General features: G+C 41.3%; 1 protein-coding gene across 7 annotated transcripts in view; it reads left to right on the top strand.

The window, feature by feature from the left end:
• Positions 1–509: 509 nt before the first annotated feature.
• Positions 510–22521, top strand: part of BRAF (B-Raf proto-oncogene, serine/threonine kinase) — an 80464-nt gene continuing 58452 nt past the window's right edge. For all 7 annotated transcript variants that reach the window (XM_062491871.1, XM_062491873.1, XM_062491868.1 and 4 more), the window contains exons 1-2: positions 510–641; positions 16966–17067. In XM_062491871.1, the coding sequence (XP_062347855.1) occupies positions 510–641; positions 16966–17067 (234 nt within the window). The remainder of the gene's footprint in view (positions 642–16965; positions 17068–22521) is intronic.

The raw sequence follows: 22521 nt of genomic DNA, 5'->3' as shown, positions 1-22521 counted from the left end.
GTTCCTCGTTTGAATTCCGCCGGCACCCCGGCTTTCCCCGCTGCCGGGAAGGACTCGCAGACCCCCCCGGCAGTGGTGTTCAACCCGATCGCGCAGCCGGGTGTGCGCGGGGCTCCGCCTGCCCCGGTTCCGGGTTCCCGTTCCCGGGGCCGGCCCCGCCGGGGCGGCGCCGCCATTGCGCTCCCGCGCCGCCAGGGGGAGCTGCGGTGACGGCGGGCGGGGCCGCGGGAGGGGGCGGGGCCCGAGCCCACGTCTGAGTTCCCAGGGCGACGGGGCGGTCGCGCCGTGACGTCACGGTGCTTCCCGGTGACGTCAGGCGGGCCCATGCGCCGTGGCCGCGGCGATTCTGTGTGACGTCACGAGGCCGGCCGTGACGCGGCGGCGCTGGGAGCGGGCCGGGACCGTGCTCGCCGCCCGCCCCTCGCACTACGGGTCGCGGCTGGGGCCGCCCCGGTGGCGGGGACGCGGCCGCCCCCGGCCCCGCCCTCGCCCCGGCGCTCCGGCCCAAGATGGCGGCGCTGAGCAGCGGCGGCAGCGCCGAGGGGGCCTCGCTCTTCAACGGGGATATGGAGCCCGAGCCGCCCGCGCTCGGCGCCGGCTACGCGGGGGGCGGCAGCGGGGACCCGGCTATCCCGGAGGAGGTGAGGCCACGCGGCGGCCGCCCGTCCCCGGGGCTCGGGCCCGACCGTGCCGGGGGCGGCCCGTGCCGGCGGGGGCAGGGAGCAGGGGCCGCGGCGGGGAGGGTGCGGGTCCCGGTCTCGGTCCCGGTCCCGGCCGGGTTGCGGAGAAGCCCGGCTCGGTGCCTCTGCGGCCGCTGTGTCCGGCGAAGGTGTTGTGTGGGGGTTTGCCATCGGTTTCCCCCCATGCCTCTGAAATACTCGAAATGCATTTTAAGTCCAAGGTTGGGTTCGGTTCGTTTTGTGGCCGTGCTTTTTGTGGACGTTTTTTGCACAAAGCGTCTTAGGAGATGTTGACGGACAGGGCACTGTGGAAGCAGTGAGGATGTCAGGCCTCTGGCTGGTGTCTTTCTTACATACTTCCTGTGTTTTTGGGGCTTATTACTTAACTTCCCAATCCCACGGGGAGCGAGCGGTACTACCTGTTTTGCTGGGGCTGAAGTGTGAGTTGCGGATGCTTCTGAAATGTTTTCGGAAGCGGGAATAACTGCGCGGTAACAACACAAGGTTCTTCGCAGATTCAAGCACTCTAGGCATCCAAGGCAGACCAACCTGCCAGATGCCGTGCCTCGAGTCTGTTCTGGAGGTAAATACAGATGCCAGAAGCTCTGGTGTTTTGTTCTCAGCGTTACCGACTAGAGAGTGTTTCAGCGCAGCTTTCCCTGGGGCGTCTGTGCAGTTGGTACGAGACCTCTCATCTCTGAGCAACCCCGTGGCTCTGCGAGGAGCTCAGCCCACCTGGGAACCTCTCCTCTGCAGCCTCCAGCAGGGAAAATGAGCCTGCTTGGAACAGCTGCTCTCAGAGGGGTCCAGTTTGATTCCCAATTCCCCGAAGACTGGGGTTGTATCCGGTTTTTTTTATTAATTGCATACTGGATTATAGTGGAATTAGTGAGTTGAGGAGTTTGAGAAGTGCTAGAGCTCCTGCTGGATAGGTGGCCAGAAAGGAGAAGTAGGGAAAGAGTCTGTCCCTATGGATGTTTGCAAGATGTGAGGTTGATTCCCTCATCTTCAAGAATTCCTAATGACTTACTTACTTGCTGAAGGTAGACAGAACTCAGCAGTACACATCTATTTTACACCTACCCAGCATGGTGATTAAACACCTTGAGTAATGCCAGTCCAGTCTAAACTTTCCTGAGTAAGGAGAAACTCTCAGCTGGTTGAGGTGTAACACATATTTTTAGCAGCAAAGTGAGGTTAAAACACTTCTGAGTTTTTCAGTTATTTCTGTCATTTAAAAAAGAAACCTATGGAATTAATCCAATGGCTGGTTTATATTGTGGCCCTTGAAACAAGAGCATCAATACAGCTGAGCTGCTTAAATTGAAGTATAGTAGAGAAGAGAGGGAGAAGCAGTAGCAGGAGGCAAGAACTTTTTTCAAAAACAATTTTCATACTGAAGGGGTTGCTTGTGAAACTGCTTTAAGTCACTTGAGCTTTAAAAATGTTATAGACTGTGTCAGTAATTAGATTTGATTCCAAATGGTAAATTACTTAGTGTGGCTGCTTCTGCTTCCATCCTGAATATCTTCCCTGGATGAGGTAGAGAGACAAGTGGTCCAGCATGTGGAACACCTGCTGAGCACAAAGGTTGATAGGTTGTTGGTATGTGTGTCAGTATGTAGGAAGTGGGGGGGGGAAAATCTTGTATTATTTTAAAGCAAACTTCTACATTGGAAATACTGAAACACATGGGTCTCAAGGCCAAGGTGGTTGTAGCGTTTTTGTTTTTTGATGTGGTTTTGTTCTGTAGTTAACTAGTTCTTCCTTGGGTTGTAGGATAATTAAGTTATGTTTACTGCATAAGTACACCCATTACTTCACCTAAACCTATACCCTAATGAAGTTCAAGCCCAAAAAATTGGTGACACAGTTAAAATGGAAACTATCCTTAATACTAAAACAAGCCAACCTAAACTGTAATGCAAGTTCAAAGTGACGTAAGCAAGACAAATACTGAAATGTTTGTAACTGACTCATGGCTGTAATGTAAGTACATGTTGTAGTCTTTTGTTTCATTGCTTCAAGACAAGGGTAAATCTAGGCTTTAAAAGTAACCTTGCTGTGGAAGCCTGTCAAGGAGCATGACCTTACTTATTTAAGGTGATACCTGAAAAGTTTTCAGTTCCTATAGTCTTTAGGGGAACGCAGTCCTGATTTCCAGAAGGCAAACCTTCAGTCCTGCACTCAGTTTCTGCTTTGGAAAGGGGAGCAGACAAGAAGAGTTTTTGAGAGATGTTGAAGTCATCTTATGTGGGAAGATAGGTTGTAAGTGTAGTCCAGGAGGCAATCTTTCCCCATGAATTGCAGCTGTACTGATTACTGAGGAGTGGAAACAGCCTTGCCTGCCCAATGAAGTTGGGTATTATAAAAGAGTGGGCTAGTGGGCTATAAGTTGGAATTGGAGACTTGGAGTCTGCTGCAGTTTGGGATGTGGTCTGCTGGCTGTGCTGTGAGGAGGTAAGGGACCTGAAATTGTGCAAGGGACTGACAAGGTAAGAGCATGCTGTGTGGGGGACATACAGGGTTAGGTGGCTGGGTAAGGGACAGGTTGGGGTTAGCCAGTCATGTAGGAGGAAGAAGGAAACTTTCAGAGAGGAGAGAGGGAGTCAGTGCTGTGTGAAGCTGCCTATGTGGGTAAAGCAGTCAGAGTTACCTTAAAGAAGTCCCCTGAGAGAAGGCAGGAAAAGTTTTTAATAAAGGACTGATGATAGTGCCAGTTGTGTCCATCTTTACATAATTGCTACAATTTTACACACCCTTACTTGTATGTTAGAACCCTCTGGTAAATGAGGTGTTCTGTATTGAGATTGTAACTGACTGCTCTGTGTTGGTTGCAGCTATGTCACTGTCCCTTAGGAATTTTAAAGGGTTGGGGCTTTGGGAAAACATATTTAAGCCATATTGTTCAACTCATGACCAGTTCCTAATCAAGTAGTGAATTTATGTCTTTTGAAGTTGCTGTGGTAGCCAAAGTGCTGTAACTAAAAATCTTCTAATAATGATTATTGTAACTCTTCTAATAAATGGTATGATATTTGCTAAATCTTTTTTCCCCAATATTAAAATTCAGGGTTGGTAAGGGTAGTTGTCCATGCAGTCATAGAAAAGATACAGGAAATGGCCACTTCTTGTATACAGGAGGATTTGGAAAGAATAGGGGCAAGAGTATTTAAATACATTTTTTTCCTCTTCCACTCCCTGTTTGGTTGCTGGTGCTGGGAGGTCTGAGAAGTGAGCTGACGTCCACAGGCACAGGGGTTGGCTTCTTCCCCAGCATGAATTCTTAGGGCAAGAGGTTGTTTGGATGGAAGGTTTTCAGAGCATTACAGGGTTGTTGATATAGTAAGGAGTGTGTGACAGCTGGGAGGAAAGGTTGTGCTCTTGTTGCTAGAGATTATTTACACCAATATTAAATAATTCAAATGGGATTTTCTGTACTTTGAGCTCTGTGCCCTAAACTGCTCTTTGTAAGACAGAAATTACTTTGAAGGCTGTGAAGTGAGGGCCTGAGCTGCTGGATGATTGTTTTCTAGACAGCAGTGCTGGAGTTTATCCTGCATGAATATTAATTATAAATTTAGAAACCATAATCCTATGAAACAGATTTAAGAGTAAAATGGAGAATGGATGCAAAGATGTAAAATGAAGATAGAATGAAAAGGCACGTCAAACCTTAAAATATGAAGTAAGAGATGGAATCTTGTCATGTAGGTGCGTGAAGTAAAAGTGGGGTTGATTTCATTGCAGTAACATTTAGGTATCCTATGATGCTGGGTATTCAAACAACTTTCCTTTAGAGTGTCTGTTTCTCTAAAGAGTTTACTATTAAACATGCCACTTATTTGGAAACTTGAAACCATGAGTGGGTTTGTACTTCATTGCTTTTGTAGTTTTGGGAATACATTTTATGTTCAATCTCAATTACGTTTCCTTGCATTTGTATTCAGTTATTGAGCAAACTTCATAATCTGTGAATGACATCCTGTTTAATTGTGAGGACAAGTTAAAGTGGAGCTTGATGTGAAGCACCTTGTAGCTAATATTCTGCAGTAGTATTATCTCAAAAGATAAGTGAAATGTTTCTTTTATGTAGCATGGGAAAGGCCGTGGCTGAAGGCTGCCAGACTTTGGGTCACAGCTTCCAGAAATGCAGTCTGGCTGAGGGAAGTCTAGAGCAGAATACTAGCAGGGATATAAAGTCTGGGAAGGTCAGAGCTTTGAAGAAAGACTCAGTAAATTTTGAAGTTGTTGAAAAAACAAATGTGAATTGTCAAATCTGATGCAAAAAGCTTGTTTGCCAGGCTTGTGGTGATTACTGCCAGAAGTAGTGAGTTGAAGTGGTAGCAGAGGAGATGGTTCCATGTTACTATGAAACATTTTTCTTTATGGCTAAGAATAGTGAAGCATGAAAATAGACTTTCTGAACTTACTTATAAGCTGTTCATTAATAGACTGTCACCTTAACAGGCAAACATGTCGGGAGTGATGGAGGAAGGTTGATCCAGGTGTAAAAGACTATGGCTTTGGTAACCTCTCATCTCTTTTTTTTTCTTAGGCTTTTATGATTTATTTCTGGCAAGGTGGATCAAACATTAGAATACAACCTTTAAATACTTAGGGTTAGTGGGGATAGCAGAGATTTCTGCTTATGATGTTTTTCCCAAAAGGGAATAGGATTAACAGCTCTGTCCTGTGGCTGCTTGTTTGATTACACAAAACTTGCTTAGTAGAGTGGTGGCTCCTTCTGGGAAGTTGTGATGTCTTGGGAGGTTTGTTTCTTATCTCTGTAGATATCCACAAAGTGGTTGGGAACAAAATGTTTAGTACTGATTTTTTTTTCCTGGTTTATAGTCTTGCTTCTTAATTCCTATTTGTATTTTGTTGTAGTTGTTAAAGATACCTTATTTTTAAAGCTGTTCTAATAATACCCTTCTTGACACTTGTTTAGCCAGGAATGGTAACTCTTTTGTTGCAGAAAGTTAAAAATACTGTAGACCAAATGCATTTTGGGTTTTGGCTGTGGTTTGTGTTTGGTTGGTTGGTTGGTTTTTTTTATGCAGATATCTTTTGATGGCAGCTGTCTTGTAACATAAACTGATAATTCCCAGGTTTCCTTAAGTCTGCAATATTCCACTTTGTAATAAATCTGTAGTTCAGTTTAATTGATTGTTATATCTGTCAAAAAAATTTGAATGCATGAAATATCTTGGAGGGAATTTGATTTAGAAAGAAATCTAATTTTATTTGCACTTACAAGGGAAACAAAAGGAGGTTTTGATTGATGGAATTGCTAATTCTCTTCCAGTCCAGCCTTCCAAGAAAGGTGTTTCAGGTTTAACGGAGGGGGTTTTTGAAACAGTTTTGGCCAAGTGTAAGTTTTATTTTCAGTTTGAACCACTGGCTTCTGAAAGGTGATGAAATGTACAATGTATCAGAAATTCCCTGTCATAATTGTACTCCTTGTGGCTGCTGCCTGTCACTGTGGTTTGAGCCAAGTCAATCCAATGGTGCTCTGACACCCAGAGTTGGAGGTTTTGCCCTTTGCTGTGCCCATGTCACACCTCTCAGCTAGATCTCCCTTCTGCCCACTTGGTACCACATAGGTCCTGTCCTGAATTGACTCCACTCACTGGTACTAAAGAAAATCAGCATTGCTTTTTCTGGATTAGTTTTCTGCAGACCTAGCAAGTGGAATCTCCTCAACATGAGGAGCACCCAGTGAGTTCCAAAACACTTGTGAAGTTGGACACTAAAGGGATGTGGTTAAGGGGAATAGTGGTAGTATGGGGGGTGTGTGTGTGTCCCCCTTTTCTGTTTGGTTATTATAAATAGTCTTTGTCCCATGAAACTCCATTGGAGCCTTAATTTTTTATATTTGAATGAGAAGTTGTGCTCAGATGAGACTTGCTTAGCTGGACTTGCCAGGTTTAGGTCCTGACACCTTAGACTTTATGGTTTTGAGCTTCTCCTGCCAGGCTGTAACAATCTTCCTTGGTCTCTGTGGAGCCCTTCTGAGCATGCCTTTTACAGAAACAGGATTGCATGCCATAGCTTTGCCAGTGTGCCAGGGATGTGAAAGTGTTTGTGAGCTTCTTGTGTAGCAAGTGTACATTTCCAACAGCCTTGTCCACGTGAGACTTCTGGGTACAGCAATTTCGTTTTGTGAGGTGTGAGATGGTTTTCATCATTTTCAACCGTTCACACATCTGTGTGTGAACACAGCTAGTTTTTCACAGCTAGTGCAGGATACAGAAGTCAGCATGCAATCTATGTGCTCCTTTGCTTCAGCTTTTTTATTCCAGTTGCTCTTGAGCTTTTGGGGTGTAGAATAGAATCCTAATCCTCCCTCCTGTGCACAGCTTCTTTCCAAAATGTTGAAATATGTACTCATTCAGTTGATTCTCCCTTCTGTGGCCAGTGCTAAAGAAGGCTGGTTGATGCAGAATTACATGCCTTTTCTTTTTTTTCTCCTGCTTAAGCCCCTTGCTGCCAGTGTTTGGTTTGTTGCACCTTTTTAGCATTTGTGAGTTTTGGGTGAGCAGCAGCAATGTCTTTCTTTATTCTGTTTCTGATGATGTTTTAGGTATGTGGACCCTAGAAGAGTAGAACAGGCAAAAGTCTGATTTGTAACCCTTCTCTTTGACTGAAGGGTTCAGGCAGGAGTTTTGAGGCAGCAGTGCTGCCAGTTATCATCCCACCATGATGCTCCCCAAACAACATGAACATTTAACGTCAGAAAATAGAACCTCCCTTCAAAATGGATCTTGTTGTGCAGTAGCAGATACAGTGCTCAGTATCAAATGAATTTTCCACACAATCTATATTAAATTCAGGAGATCATATGAATGTGTTTGATCACTGAAGGGCACTTTTATTTTTCTAAGGTTCTGATCAAGTGAAATATTTTTTGGGTTCTCCCAGTATACCTGCACAAAGCTTAGCATGAAGGAGCAATTCAATTTCTACATGAAACTTAGCAACTTTGTTTAAAGTCTTTCATCTGGGAGGCAGCAGAAAAAGCTGTTAATGAACAATTGAACTTAGTTTTAAAATGTTTTGCATAACTAAGTGGCTATGAATTTTTTTTTTTGATCCTAGAAAGGGGGATACCAGCTCTAATGTTTTGATCTGTTACATAGTGAGGCCTCTTAAACAGTATAATTATTAGTGAAGCTGGTGTTTAATGCACTGAAAGTTATAAATACTCTCCAATTGTAGTTACATTGTATTCAGGCAGTATTTTCTGACACTTGAAGCACAGATGCCCTAACTAAATTGTTTTCCTCCCCTTTATCTCAGATAAAGAGTTTGTTTTGAAGGTAGACCCTTCTAGAATCAGAATAGTGTGTCTAGTTTTTTTTTTTCCTCTCTAGTACAAGTTATTCACTAATGATGTTTGAAAAGCACTATAAAATCATCCTGAAATAAAATGCATCATTATGGCTAATAAGTTGGTAGTATCTAGATGTTTGGAACTGGATGGTTATATATTGGTGCCTCAATCTTTGATCTGATGTTGAAAATTTGTTCATTAAACTTAATAGGTCAAATATTCTCTGTAATAGGTTTAAGTAATGTAGATTTAAATGTGAGTCTTTAGTATCATCTGAGGTAACTTTCAGAAAAGATTTAAGCATTCTATAAATCTGCTAGAATACAGTTTGTACTGTCTCTTTTGACATTTTTAAGCCTATGTAAATCATTGAAAATTGATGTAACTTTTTCCAGCTTCTAGGTTAAGTACTTAGTGTAATTTTTTAAACTCTCCTAGTTCTACAATGGGTGGCAAGGAGCCAAATCTGCCTTTTAAATGATTTCATTTTCCAGGGTGGTACTGGGATTGCTGAGGCAGGGAAGTCTGTGAAGTAGAACATAGAATGCTGTTTAGGAGAATGTGGTTTCTGTGGCATTTCCTATTGGACTGTTTCCTATGACAAGGAGCCCATAACTTGTGTTTTAAAAAGAAAGAAGCAAGTACATTTGCTCTATTTCAGCTTTCGAGATCTGTTTGTGATAAAAATAGGATACCTTAATTTCTTTATTGGATCTGAGATATTTCTAAACAAGCAGAGTATATTTGTACTCAACCAATAATTTCAACTGTCTTTTACATTTTCTAATCAGTTGATTGGAAACTATGTACAGTAGTCACCATGTAGTAACAGTTTAGTGGTGGAATATGACAAAGTTTATAACAAATTTTATGGATTGATAATATGAAGTTTTGTATAGGTCCTGATTATCTTTTCTGTGTAGTGTAATTCATTGTGTACGCTGGCAGAGTGAGAGAAGAATTAAGTTCTGTAGTTCAGCTGAAACTGAGTTTGTTTTGTCATTTTAATTAATGTGACCCAAGCTGTGTAAGAGCTCTACTGGATGAGCTTTGCTCCTTATAGGCAATTATTGTAATTAGCTGGCTGGCTGCTTGCTTTCCATCACAGATGTGGCTTTTCTGCTTAAGGTGTGCAAAGAAATAGTCTGGTGTCTTCATGATAATCTTTCTTAAATGTCACCAATGCATGGATTTAGTGTTATTGAGATTCTGTGGTCAGTATCTGGCTAAAGCAAAAATTACCTTCTTAAATGGGTTAGAAAATCTAGATAGCTTACTTCCTCTTTTATTTTTTTTTAACTTGTTTCTGTGTAGGGAGAAGTTGTTAAATTCATGAATGTAAATACAGTGAATTGTTCCTGAACTCGGTCTGTGCGTGATCCTCGTGACTACTGAATTAGTATCAAAGTGAATAAGAGGGACTAGTAGTACTGCAAGACAAAAGCCATGAAAAATATGGAATTAAATATTTAGCTGTGTAACTGGTTAATGATTTAAACGAGGGATACAGGCAGCTCTTATTTTTCCACACACTGCTGTTCTACTGTGGTAGAGAACATTTGTTAACTTTCCTTTTTATAGTGCTTGGAGGCAAATTCTACTTAGCAGCAAGCAGCAAAGATGGCAGGTGATGGAAAAAGTGGGAGAATGAAAGAGAATTGAAACTGAAATGGGAAAGCTGCTGCTTCATGGTAGCCTGAATCCATCTAACTGTGAGCTATAGAGAGGAAAGGTGACTTTTTTCACCAGCTGAGATGATCACTGGGTCCTTTGCCAAGCTGTTTTAAGCACAGTAGACTGGCAGAAAGCTAACCTTGACAAAGAGAAGAATTTTTCACTTTTTTAGCTTGCTGAAAGGGTTCAGCCAAAGATTTACATTATGGAGAAAGAGTAAAGAAGAGAGCAGGGGTAAATAGCCTAGGACAAACTGCACCCACCATCTTGTCTGGTGTGAGCTGCAAAGCAGTCAGTGCCTAAGGCTCTTGATGGCTTCATTCTTACAGAGAAACCACTTGGTTGTCTTACAAGGATATACTTCACTGAGTTTTATCCTTTACAATTTTTGAATTTATTTTGAAATGTATTTTTAAACTCTTGTAAGATGTAAGGGGCATATGAAGTCTGAATTCCTTTGTTGAAGAGGAAGCAACTTAAGGGGCAAAGGCCTGTCATACTGAAAGGTTGTTTATTGGGCTTTAAGGGTAGAGAGCTGAATGATGAGCAATCGAGTTTGTATTTAGAGTTAATGAAAGCAAATGGCATAGATTACTCTCAGTTGCAGTTGATGATTTGCAGAGAAATGAGTGTTTCTGCTGTGAACTCTTCGAAGATGGTAGTTTGATACTTGAGTGTTAACTTAGTCGGATGTTTCCTAGTTTTTTGGAGAAGGGTGGAAGTTGTTGAGTATTTGGTAAGATGGTTTTGCTGAACAGAAGCAGTGTCAGATGCAGCTGGAACCTGCGCTGCTGGATACAAGTTAGTCTTTCCTTCATAAAAATTGTTACCTGTAAAACAGAAAATAGATTTTCATCTTGAAGCTTTTTTAATATTTAATTAACTGCTGTGCTTACAGCAGATACTCACTGATCACATTACTGTATTAATTGACATAGTTGTGATCCTAGTTGTCAGACAGGATCGTACTGAAAATGTTGTACCTCTTCTTGAGGATTTTCCTTCCTAAATGTAGTCTTGTGCATTTTCCCTAAGGCCATTCATCCTGAGTCTAGAAAGCTATGTTTGTAGGCTTTTGTGGAAAAAGAGATAACAGATCCTTTTACTCTTGGCTGGAGGTACTTCTGTAGATATTGTTGTCTGTAACTTATTTACTAGTCTGTGGCTGTAAATTGTACTGACTCATTTTGAACTGCCTGCATACAGACTTTGACAGTGTTCCACTGTTGGCTATCTCAGACATTTTTAAAGGACCTATAAATAAAAATCTTAAAAATTATTCACTGGGATTAATGAAAAGTTGAGAAATATGAGCTGGGAAAGGCAAGCTTGATGTTGACCTTCATGTTACTTGTGTAAACTCTCATGTGAAAACCATTGCAAGCTGATTTTCAATTCAGTGAGGCTTTTCAGCTGTTGGTATTTGTCACACTCATTTAATAAAAACTTTAATTGCACTGTTGAAAATGTGATAAGAATGAAGAGCCAGGAGAGTAGGAAAACTGGAAAAATTAACGCAGTGGATGTGCAACTTGTGAGAAGCTTCTGCAGAGAAATGTAGAGGTGCTGTAGCCTGGACTATTGGAAGAATGAAAGGACTCTCCATCCCACATGTGCTTGTTCCAGCATATGCCTGCAGAAAATGAGAAGCAAGCTTAGTAAGAGTTAAGAGGAGGACTGGGACAGAGATAAGTGAGAAGGGAAAGAGCCTGAAGGAGGTACCAAGAAAGGTGCAAGAAAGAGGCAATGGTGATTGTCAGCATAGAAACTCAAACCCACGTATTCTGCATCTTGCCATGCAAATGGTTCGGTGGGTTGCTCTGGTATAACCCCATTCCTATGTCCTCTTGCCTATCTTTCACCCAAGCATCTCACTTTTAAATTAGTTGGTATGTTAGTCCAGCTGAGGACCATCTCATACATGACAGCTTTCTTAAGTGTTTTCTGACAAAGTGGATCCTTGCTCAGGGGACCAAACAATTTAATTGATCATGTAAGAATGAAGCCCTAAAGGGCTGATGTGAATAGTATTGGATAGGTATTTCTGAATTTGTCTTCTTAATAAAGCAGCTTCCAAATGAAATGCTTAAATTTTTCAATTGGTTTATTCTTTAATTACTTTGCTAATTCTATCAGAGTATTCTCTGTCATCATTAAGTGTGGTAATCCAAATGCAGGACATACTGTTCCTGAACAAATAATGTGTTTTTTTTCTTACAGAATAGATTTGAACTTTCAGTGTCTTCTACCCAGTATGAATCATACAGCTTAGAGTTGGGATGCACTGCAAGATTTGAGTAGAGATGCCAGGTGCAGAAAGTACCAAAGATATGTTTGCTTTGTGATGTCTCAGGCACTGCACATTTTGACAAGCAGCAAGGCATGCAAAAATAACTTTGTGGCTTAACCTTGTGTGTGCCTGAGATTATTGTCCAAAGGCTTCTTGAGCTCTCTCAGGCTTGGTTCATCACTTCCTTGGGGGCCACTGGAACAGGCTCCTGGTGTGATTCCTGGAGATGGTCCTATGCAGGACTGGGAGTTGGACTTGATGATCCTTGTGGGTGCCTTCCAACTCAATGTGTTCTGTGGTCTCTGTGGCCGTAGTCTTCCCTAAATAGAGTGGGTTTAGGCTTCTACTGTATCTGACTTGCCTCTGGCTTGAAATAGGTCATTGTCTTTATTGCATTGTAAGGGGTTGCTTATTTGCAAAATTAATGCACAGTTATCCACAATAGGCAGATTCAAGTTGATATATTCCAGTATATCTGGAATATTTCCAGTTGTCTGGCTGCCTGTGTCTGTGTTAGCCTGCGTCAGCTTCCTTGTGTCAGCAGCACTAAAAGAAGAATCAAATCTAATCTCTTGTGATAGAGAATAACCTTAACCTAATGCTACAAGGTAGTGCAGAAACATTTATTTGATGCTTGGGTTTTTTTTTTTAGAAAAATGATATGGTTATCCGAGCTGTAAAGGATTCATTACACTTTCATGGAACTCCAGTTTAAACAGTTCCTCAAATCCCTGTTCTGTTTCCTATGGAAAGGGACCAAACTTGCATGTGGACAGTACTGGATGCACTGCAGGTTTACTTGAAAAGTAAAAATTTCTGGCAATTCTCTGAGGCTGGCATCAGTTTTTTTGTATTTCTGTAAGATACTTGACAATTGTGGTTTCATGGTTTCCTACAGGTGTGGGTTTCATAAATATAGTGGAGTGCTCATAAGAATAAGAAAAAATAGATTTGTTCGTTCTTAATAACTTTCAGGCAGTTTTCTTTTACTTCTAAAAAGTGTGAATCAAGAGTGGATAAAGGGATTACTTTGACCTTTAAAAACTTGGGTTTATTCTGTGGTGTGGGAAGAAATTCTTTGGTCTAGAACTGATTGATGAGAGGATTCCATATGCCATGTTTTTGGTGTCTCTGTTAGGTAGTTCTTTGTGCTGCTGTCCTGGAATGTATGTGCTTATGGGCAGTGAGACTCTTGCTAGGCCATTTTTGCACATTTGGGCTTTATTTGGACAGTTTAAAGAAACCCATATATCTGTGGGTGCTGCTGAACTCCAGAGATGTAATTCTTAAGAACTCAGTGTTTGAGGGTGTTTTGCACAGTGAAGATGGGGCTCTATCTTGGCTCAAGGTCTTCAAGGCTGGGCTGTGCTGATGACACAGCGTAAGAGGAGTTGTCTGAACAAACAAGTCTGCAAGGAGGAAAGATGGGCTGAAGTTGCTGGCTCTGCTGGCTGTGAAAATGCCAAATGGGTTGGTGGAGTTTTTGTGAGGCAAAAGCTGTGGGTGTGATGATGGGCAGCAGCAAACTTTCCTGAGTCACATGAGGTCACTTGTTCTGGGTTCCAGTGAGGAAAAGACTGTAGTTCCTTCAATTGAATTGAAGCAGCAATAGATCCTGCATAGTAGGATGCAGTGTACCTGCACAGGGGTTCATTCTCAAGCCAGCTGCTTAAGGATTGCTCTGGACCACAAAAAACTCTTAGTGTATTCACAGATGTGGGAAGCCGGAAGGTGAATTTGTTCTAAGTAAATAGAAGTACAAGTTGCCACTTAGAAGGAAATTTTCAAGCTTGGAAATTTGTTATGGCATATGTGTTCCTGTGCTAGAAGTGTTCTTGTGCTAGAATATGCTAGTCAGTACTAGATTTGTGAAAGTTCTCATCTTGTCAGAAGACTTGATGAATATGGCACACAAAATAGCTTTGTCATTTCTGTGAGCAACAAGTAATTGTTTGTTGCTATGGCTGACTTTGATAAATTTCCTTTTGCCTTCAGTGTGCTTTTAACTGTATGAGGAGCCTTTCAAAGATTATAGAAATCCATATTAAGTTTTCCTGTAAGGTTCAGTTATGGAAAGGCTCTTGGTTTGCTGCAAAGATGTATACTAGGTAATTCAGGGCAGTGTCTTTGGTTCCTCTGAGAAATTTTGACTTCTATTAGACTGCAATTTCAGCTTCTTCAGGTGAAGATACTTTTATTATAGGCTGGCAGCAAGCTTAAATTTTTTTCATCAGTCATAGAACCACAGAATGGTTTGGGTTGGAAGGGACCTTAGTGATCATCTTGCTTCAACTGCCCTGTCATGGATAGGGAACCTTCCACTATACCAGATTGCTCAAAGCCCTGTCCAGCCTGGCCTCAAACATTGTCAGGGATGGGGCATCCACAGTTTTGCTAGGCAGCCTAAATTAGTCAGGTTCCACTTGTCACGATATTAACTTTTCAGGAAGATCTCTGCCCTTGTGGGAGGCCATTTGATTCTCTTGCCAACATTTCCAAAATAACATGCTTCCATTATGCATATTGCTGGTGGTGTTGTATTTGTTATTTGGTAACTGTACTGTCAAAGAAGAGAGAAGAAAGGTTCTGGTTATGGACGCAAAATAGAAAATAACGTGAGCAGGGAAGTTACTTGTTATTGATACTGGAAAAAAAAGTATTTGGAAACTCATGTGGCAGGGACTCATTCTTCTTGGCACTGGTGAGGCCTCACCTGAAGTGCTGTGTCTAGTTCAGGGCTCCCCAGTACAAGATAAATGTGACTACACTGGAGGGAGGAGCTGTGCTGGCTAGACTGTCCAGTGAAGAGCAACAAAGATGATGGGCAAATGGAAAATGGAGCCAGGCTGTCTTCAGCAGTGCCTGGTGACAGGACCAGAGGCAGTGGACACAAAGTGAAATACAGCAGGTTCCTTCTGAACATCAGGAAATATTTTTACCCACTGTGAGGGTGACTGAGCACTCTCACAGCCTTAGGGAGGCTGTGGACTCTCCATCCTTGGAGTTAAAAACCATCTGGACATGGTCCTGGGCATCCTGCATGAGGACGAGCTTGGACCAGATGACCTAAAGAGTTCCCTTCTAACCTCAAATCCTTCTGAAATTCTGTGTTGCTTTATTGGTGAAGAATCTTTCCTCTTCACCTTCCTTATTGCCAGGCAGTTGAGTGTAGTAAATTGTTCAATTTGATGAGGAAAACCTTTGCTGGGTAAAATTGCCAGAATAACCAAATAGACATTTCCTTAAGCACTGAAACCTGTTTCTGAAGGTAATCCTGAAATAATTCCTAATTCCTTGCCAGGAATTCTCAGTGCATGCAGCCCAGGTTAACAGCATGTTACCAATTACATGCTAAGGAAGCATCCTAAGCCTTGTATCGAACAGGTTAATTGATATGGTGTTGATTCATGCTTGTTCTTTTCACCAAGTGTACAGCTAGTCCTTGCCATCTTAGGAAAAACTAACCAAATACAGAAAACCTCTTTGCTGCTTGTTGGCAATCCTAGGTTCACTGATAAATGATTGCAAGTCGAGAAGCAAGTTGACTCCCACCATTGCCTCAAGGGAATTTACATACAGAATATTTGAGTAGCACATTCTTTGGTATCCCCCCACTCTCACTCTGTAGTTTGGTTTGCTTGTTCCTGAGCAAACTATTTTTGCTCAACTGCAGCTTCTTGATGAAGTCTTTGTTCTGGTATCTGTTAAAAAAAAATTGGGCTAGAAACAACTCAATCATTAGTTTACTTCAGGAAATTGCTGGCAGATAACTGATATCTAGAAATAGAATGCGTGAATAAGGTGATGTGCAAAGTGCAAGTTCAGTATTTTAGAGTGAGTTTGTCAACTTCTCAATTTATGTATTAAAACTTGTTTTGATCCATCTTGGATTTCATCCTATTATGCAGTGCCTACTGTAGAACATGAAATTATTTGCGTGTTTGTTGTTTTTTTGTGTTTTTTTTTTTTTTTCCCAGAGGTAGATTGTCACGATTTGTACATTGAAACCTGATCTTGAGACTATGTATTATATGTTATAATGCATGAGGTGGAAAAAAAAACAAACTGGAAAAGGTAACAGGAATCTTTAAACTGTCTTTGGAAGAAGTACCCTAGGGATGCTTTTTAGAGCATTCTGGCTCTAAAAAGCTTGATCGAATAATTTTTTTCTGTTAAGTAAAAAGTCTGAATAACAGTATGTATGAAGGAGCAATTCTCCTCCTTTTCTCCCTCATCTTCTGCTATAAATTTCTGATTTTGCTTGCTCTTGCTTCTTACATCAGTTAGCATTATTGCTTTAAAGGTTTGCTTTTGTGCTGTGCTGCCTTTTTTTAGACAAAAATTCAGGTTCTTAATACTGTTCACCTACAGTAGTGTCCAAGTCCAATAGTGAACTTGCTCCTGTTGTGAGGAATGAGTAGCAACATGAGTGGTTTCACCGTACAATGCTGTAGATCATCTCTGTGCACAGGAGGTAAATGTCTTTTTTGGGTCATGTCCAAGGTAGCTTTCAGGGTAGGCTGAATATGGAAGACAAGACATAGAAGTTGCTCTTTAAAATCAAGACATCCTATTGCCATGTAAATAGAACTCTAAGTCTAGGTTTGTGAGTACTGTTAACACATATTGCTAAGTTTTAATAGGAAAACTCCTTCACTATATTTTGTAGTACTGTAGAAATTGGTTTGCAAAGGCTTGCAAGGAAAATACTTAATATGATTGATTAACTAGAAAAAATGAACCATTCTTAGAAGTTTATTCAATGGGTCCTGAATTTTAAAACTAAATATAAGCTTTTTCTCTTTGTTTCAGGAGCAAACTATTACTGACCCTGGATGAACAGGATAGGCTTTTGCATTCACTTACTGATAATTAATTTTTTTATTATGTGCTACTCTTACTAAATACTGAGAGATTTGTGTTTTGTTCTAGCACAGATTCTGTAGGTGTCCTTTGACTAAAAGTTTTTTAATTTTCTGTTCTAGGTGTGGAACATCAAACAGATGATTAAATTGACACAAGAACATATAGAAGCACTGCTAGACAAATTTGGAGGAGAGCATAACCCACCATCAATATATTTAGAGGTAAGATTACGTTCAAACAAATGTGGTTAGATTAATGTTGTGTTATCATACTCTTATGTGAAGCATCTGAGGTTAAAACTGAGAATACCTGTACTAAAAGGGAATGTTTTCCTTGTACATTGCAAACTGAACTTTATTCTAAGAGATAGCAAGGAACTGTATGGGATTCCCGAGGTTCAGTAGGGGGAGATCAGGGGCATGGTGTAATGATAATGGTGCAATAGAAATGTCAAGCCTCTTTGTTGGGGCCAGGGCAGAGAAGACTGTGTTTGTAATGGAGAAAGTCATGCTCTGTTAAAAGCCAATGTATACACATGAAAGCATTTTGTAAGAGTGACTTTGCCTTTAAAGCAGCTGACTTCCCTTTCTTGTCTTTGCAAAAGGTCTTGTATAATCAAAAAAATTGCATTAGCAGAAGGGGACTTATTACAGAAATATATAAAATTGTGGAGTAGAGTAGAATTTTTAATTTGTAAACTAACTACAAATTCATTGTCTGTGTTCTTTCATCACTCCAGATTCATAGAGTTGCTCTGACATAGGACCATTAAGAGCTTAAAGGGCTGCATGCCAAAGTTACCTCTGTTAGGAATTGAACAGGTGTCATGTGCTTCAAACCTGCCCTTTTCATGCTTCTCTCAAGTATTTAAATAACTGGAGGTCAACTAGATTTCTTTTCTAGTCCTTTTATTTGTAATTGCTGCCTAAAGGTACTGGGTAATTAAAAATAAAGATCTCATTATTTCAGGTACTTCTGAGCTTTTATCTTAATATGTCAGAGCAGGGCACTAGGTTGATTATACAAATGTTGATATTATGTCCCTAACAGTTAAGGTCAAATGAGGCCCTCGGTAGTTGCTTTACCTACTGCTGATGTGAAATGGGAGTATTGAATCAGTGCTATCATTGTTTTATCCACTCTGCTATGTTTAAGCACACCTCTGTTTTCCATGTGTCTGGATTTATTATTGCCATATGCAAGTGGGTTTTGTTAGATAGGGTATCAAACCGCAATAATAATGAACTAAGTCTATACTAAATCTGGATTTAAGGTAGGGAAGTTGTTCATCACAGCTGTTTGTCACTTGCTTTTATTGAAACTAAAACCAGGATCCATTACTGGAAGCTCTGTAGGAACGAACATTGATAGGGAAAAGAGCATTGGCAGTGATAAATAGGTACTGGGAAATGTTTATGACAGCATGAAGTGTAAGTCTGAAATAGTTGGTGACCACAGACCATGAAGCTGAAAGCAGATTTACAAGTTCAGTAGATCCATGTGACACTGAGATGAAGCTCCAGCTGTGGCTCATCAGCATGGTATGGCAGCCCTGTGAGACAAAGCAGGATGTTCTCTGATGCACTGAATTCCACTGGATCATCAGCACTTGGGACAAGTACTGCTGGCACAGGCTAGGGAGCCACAAGCCTTTGGAATGAAGGTGAAAGGGGCCAACATTGTGCTTTTGCAGTTGTTATCCCATGAGACAGTCCTGTGGAGAGAACCCACCATGGTTGAAATGAAAAGCTTGTTATTCCCAGCTCTTTGCTATGTGGTTCCTCCACTTCTTTTGTTCAGGTACTTGCAGTACTGGCAGTGACTAAGCCACTACCAGTAACTAACCTGTAAGGAAAATATCCTGGTTTTGCTGGATTACTTGACTATCCAGGTAGTAGTTCATACCTGACGGTGAAGAAGTCAGTGAGCCCCAAAGCTGTGGTTAAGATTAGGGAAGGGAAAGAGTTTGTAGCTGTGAGCCAAGAACTAGAAGATGGTGGGAGAGAGGAAAGGAAAACTTTTTATTTGGATGGTCACTAACATAAATGCAGCATCTGATGATCTAGTCTATCAAGGTGAACAGGATTAAACGCTGCATACCTGTAATTTGTTTAGTGTGCAGGCTTCGTGTGTTAGAAGTAAAGTGTGAAAGGAAAAAAAAAAGTAGTCATCTATTACTGCGTGCCAGGTACAGTTAGAAGCAAAATTACTCTCTACCTTTGACTGTTCATTTCAATCCAGCAGCAGTTTTCTACTGTGTCCTTTCTGTGCCTTTCCCACCTTTTGGCTTGGTCAAGACGGGGCTTGCTTTCTGTTCTTGGCATTTACTTGGCAGCAATTTATCTGAATCTAACCTGTCACTGCTAGAGCTTGTGTTTTGACTTCCTGTATTCCATCACTTGTCAGAGAAAGGGCCAGAAAAACTGGTTGCAGCACAGAAGGACAAAGCTGTATATAAGAAGTTTTGACTATAGTATGATAAAGTGTGAAAGAACATGCTTGCCTCTAGGAAATGCAGAACTAAGCTCAATAGTTTTGAAACAAATCTTAAAAATGTTTGAAATGTGTTAGAAATAGCAAACTTCCCATGCACAGAAGTTTGTACATGGGTCTGGGGCTCAAGTTCTGTACCTGGGTGTCATCACTGACTTCTGTGGAGGACTCCTCTTTCGCTTTTACATGTAGTATGTGTCTAGGTCTTAATGTCATCTGTCTACTCTCACCAGAATGCTCAGATGGGAAGGTAATGGAACTTAGACTCTGTCCATCATCTTCTGATTTTTCTATTTTTATTGCTTTGCCAAAAACTCATTTCTGGCTGTAATGTAGTCCTGCTTTTACCCAGAATTTGTATGGGTAATTTTGCTGGTGTGTTACTTGAACTGTGTCACCCTTCCCTTTGTTGCCTTAGATTCGTAGAATGGATTGGGTTGGAAAGGATCTTTAAAGGTTGTCCAGTTTAACTCTCCGTGCAATGAGCAGGGGCATATTCAACTAGATCAGGTTGCTCAGAGCCCCATCCAACCTGGCCTTGAACCTTTCCAGGAATGGGGCATCTGTGGTAACCTGTGCCCAGAGAGGTGCTTTACTGCCCTCATCATAAAAGTTTTCTTCCTCATGTCTAGTCTGGATCTACCCTCTTTTAGTTTAAAACCATCAGCCCTTGTCCTGTAACAGCAGGCACTGGTAAAAAGTCTGTCCCCATCTTTCTGATAGATCATTTGAAATATCAGAAGGCCCTTCAACTATTACAGGCTGAGCAATCCGAGCTCTCTCAGCCTGTCCTCATAGGAGAGGTGCTGCAGCCTACTCATCACCTTTGTCACCTTCCTTTGTACCCTCTTCAACAGGTCATTGTCCTTCTTATGTTGGGAGCCCAGAGCTGGATGCAGCACTCCAGTGGGGTCTCGTAAGAGGGTCAGAATCACCTCCCTTGACCTGCTGGCCATGCTGCTTTTGATGTAGCCCAAGATATAGTTGGCTTTCTGGGCTGTGAGTGCCAGCTCATGTCCAACTTTCCATTCACCAGTACCTACTCTGCAGGGTTGCTCTCAATCCCTTCATCCCTCAGCGTCTGTTGATGCTGATTTTAAAATCCTTCTGCTGCTCTGACCTCTTTGCATCTTCCGTAAGAGAGATGACAATCACTCCTTAAGAGAGTAGATTGTGCCCCTTGATCATCTCTTGATGTTGCTATCAGCAAGCATGTTGTCTTCTTTTAGCAAAAGTTGAAATTAGCCAAAACAAGATGCTAGGTAAGAATCTGCAAACGAACACTTTTGCTTTCACCCATATTGCCTTTCACTAGATGTAAACATCTAGTTTTATTGTAATGCTTCCTGCAAAACCATGGCTGTTTTTGTTCTTCTCATGAGTTTAACAGCTATCCATCCATCTTCCATGTGTAGTGTTTCAGTATCATAGGTTTTGTTTGGTTCTTCAGTATTCCTGCCCGGCTTTACATCTGTAATTGACTACACTTCTCACTACCTGCTCGTGTTCACAGAACTTGCAGCACCCTGTACACCAGCTCGTGGCCTGTGTTGGAGCTGCCTCTGAAGGCCTGTCAAGTAAAGTTGTGGTTGAACCTGGTGATAACATTACCTTTCCGTTAAAAGCAAAAGGAAGGGTTGGGGGGTAGCAGAAGCTTGTGAGAAAGGTGAAGAATTCAACAAGGAAATAATTCTGAGAACTGAGCATTCAAAGGTTATAATAACGTTATTTGTGCATTGAATATAAAACATATATCTCATTTAAAAATAAAAAGGAATTTATGCCTTAGTTACAGTTCATCAAGAAATAGAAGCTTTTGTTTCTGTGTTCATCTGAGAGTGAAGACAAAATTTTCACACCCCTCAGTTTTATTTTTTTTCCCAAATTCAGGAGAGGGTGTCAATGCATTTTACGTCAAAAGAACTTTAAAGCTGACAGCTGTTGTTGCAGCCATCATTTCAGGTTTCATCAACTGACTACAAAAGAGGAATGCTTTTCTTGAAATACTGAATGTGATTGACTTGTGCTGTGTTGAGTTCAGCATATATTTAATTATTCCTGCAAGAGGGGATACTCAGGTTTAGGGGTATCTCCCTGCCTTGATCTACCACTCCTCAGTGATGGTCTTATAAAGGTGAGTATGCAGGAGGAAGAGTAGAGCAGAGTGTGCAAGCCTAGGTGGAAAATGTGTGTAGCTCAAGGGCAGCAAATTGCTTGCCTTGGTCCTTCCTGGGCAGGAAGACTAGAGCTCAAGAGGAGACAAAGCTGCAGAGAGACTTCTGAGTACGTGGCTAAGGTACAGGGGGAGCAAACAAAATGTACAGAAGAAAGAAAAGAACGTTTGTCATTAACCACACAATTCTCTTGTAATCATTGTAATTAGTAATAGCTTTGAGCATCTTGTCAACGTTCTCTAATATAATAAGAAAAACTTTTTTCTTTGTTCTGTCTAGAAGAAAGAATAAACCTAGCAAGCAATGACTGGATGAAAATCCAAAAAGGGCTTATAGCCAAATTTCCTTCTTATATAATCTTGGATTTTTACTTCTCCCATTTGCTGTGTGTGACCTCAGCTTAAAGAGACCTCTGGAAATCACTGTCAGACCACAGAATGGTCTGGGCTGGAAGCAACCCTGAAGATCATCAACAAATGCACTGGGAACCTTTCAGTAGAGCAACTTGCTGAATGCCCTGTCCAGCCTGAACTAGAATAGGGATGGAGTGTCCTCAGTTTCTCTGGGCGACCTGTTCCATGCATCACCACCCTCACAATTTCTTCCTAATATCAAATCTAAACATGCTGTTTTTCAGTTTAAAGCCATTCCCTTTGTCCTGTCACTACATGCTTGTGTAAAAATCCCCCTTTCAGCTTTCCTGAAGGAAAAGGGCCCTGTAGGGCCTTTTTAGGTGCCATAAGGTTTCCCTGGAGCTTTCTCCGAGCTGAAGGATCCCAACTTTGTCACCCTGTCTTCATAGGTGTTCCAAATACTTGAAGTAACTGCTTGACTCAGTAGATATAGAAATATTATTAATTGTATTTTTTTTCTTCTGGAAAAGAGGCTGCAGGAGCTTCTCAGTAGGTTTTACCACACTTTTGGGAAGCACTCTCTATCTCAGTAGCTGAAAACATCAATGATTTTTTTGTCTTCCCACATAATTTCTTACTGTGTTATATCAGTCCT

The sequence above is a fragment of the Cinclus cinclus genome, chromosome 4 (assembly GCF_963662255.1).
Source record: "Cinclus cinclus chromosome 4, bCinCin1.1, whole genome shotgun sequence".
Lineage (NCBI taxonomy): Eukaryota > Metazoa > Chordata > Aves > Passeriformes > Cinclidae > Cinclus > Cinclus cinclus.
This window is presented reverse-complemented; position numbering and strand designations above follow the sequence as displayed.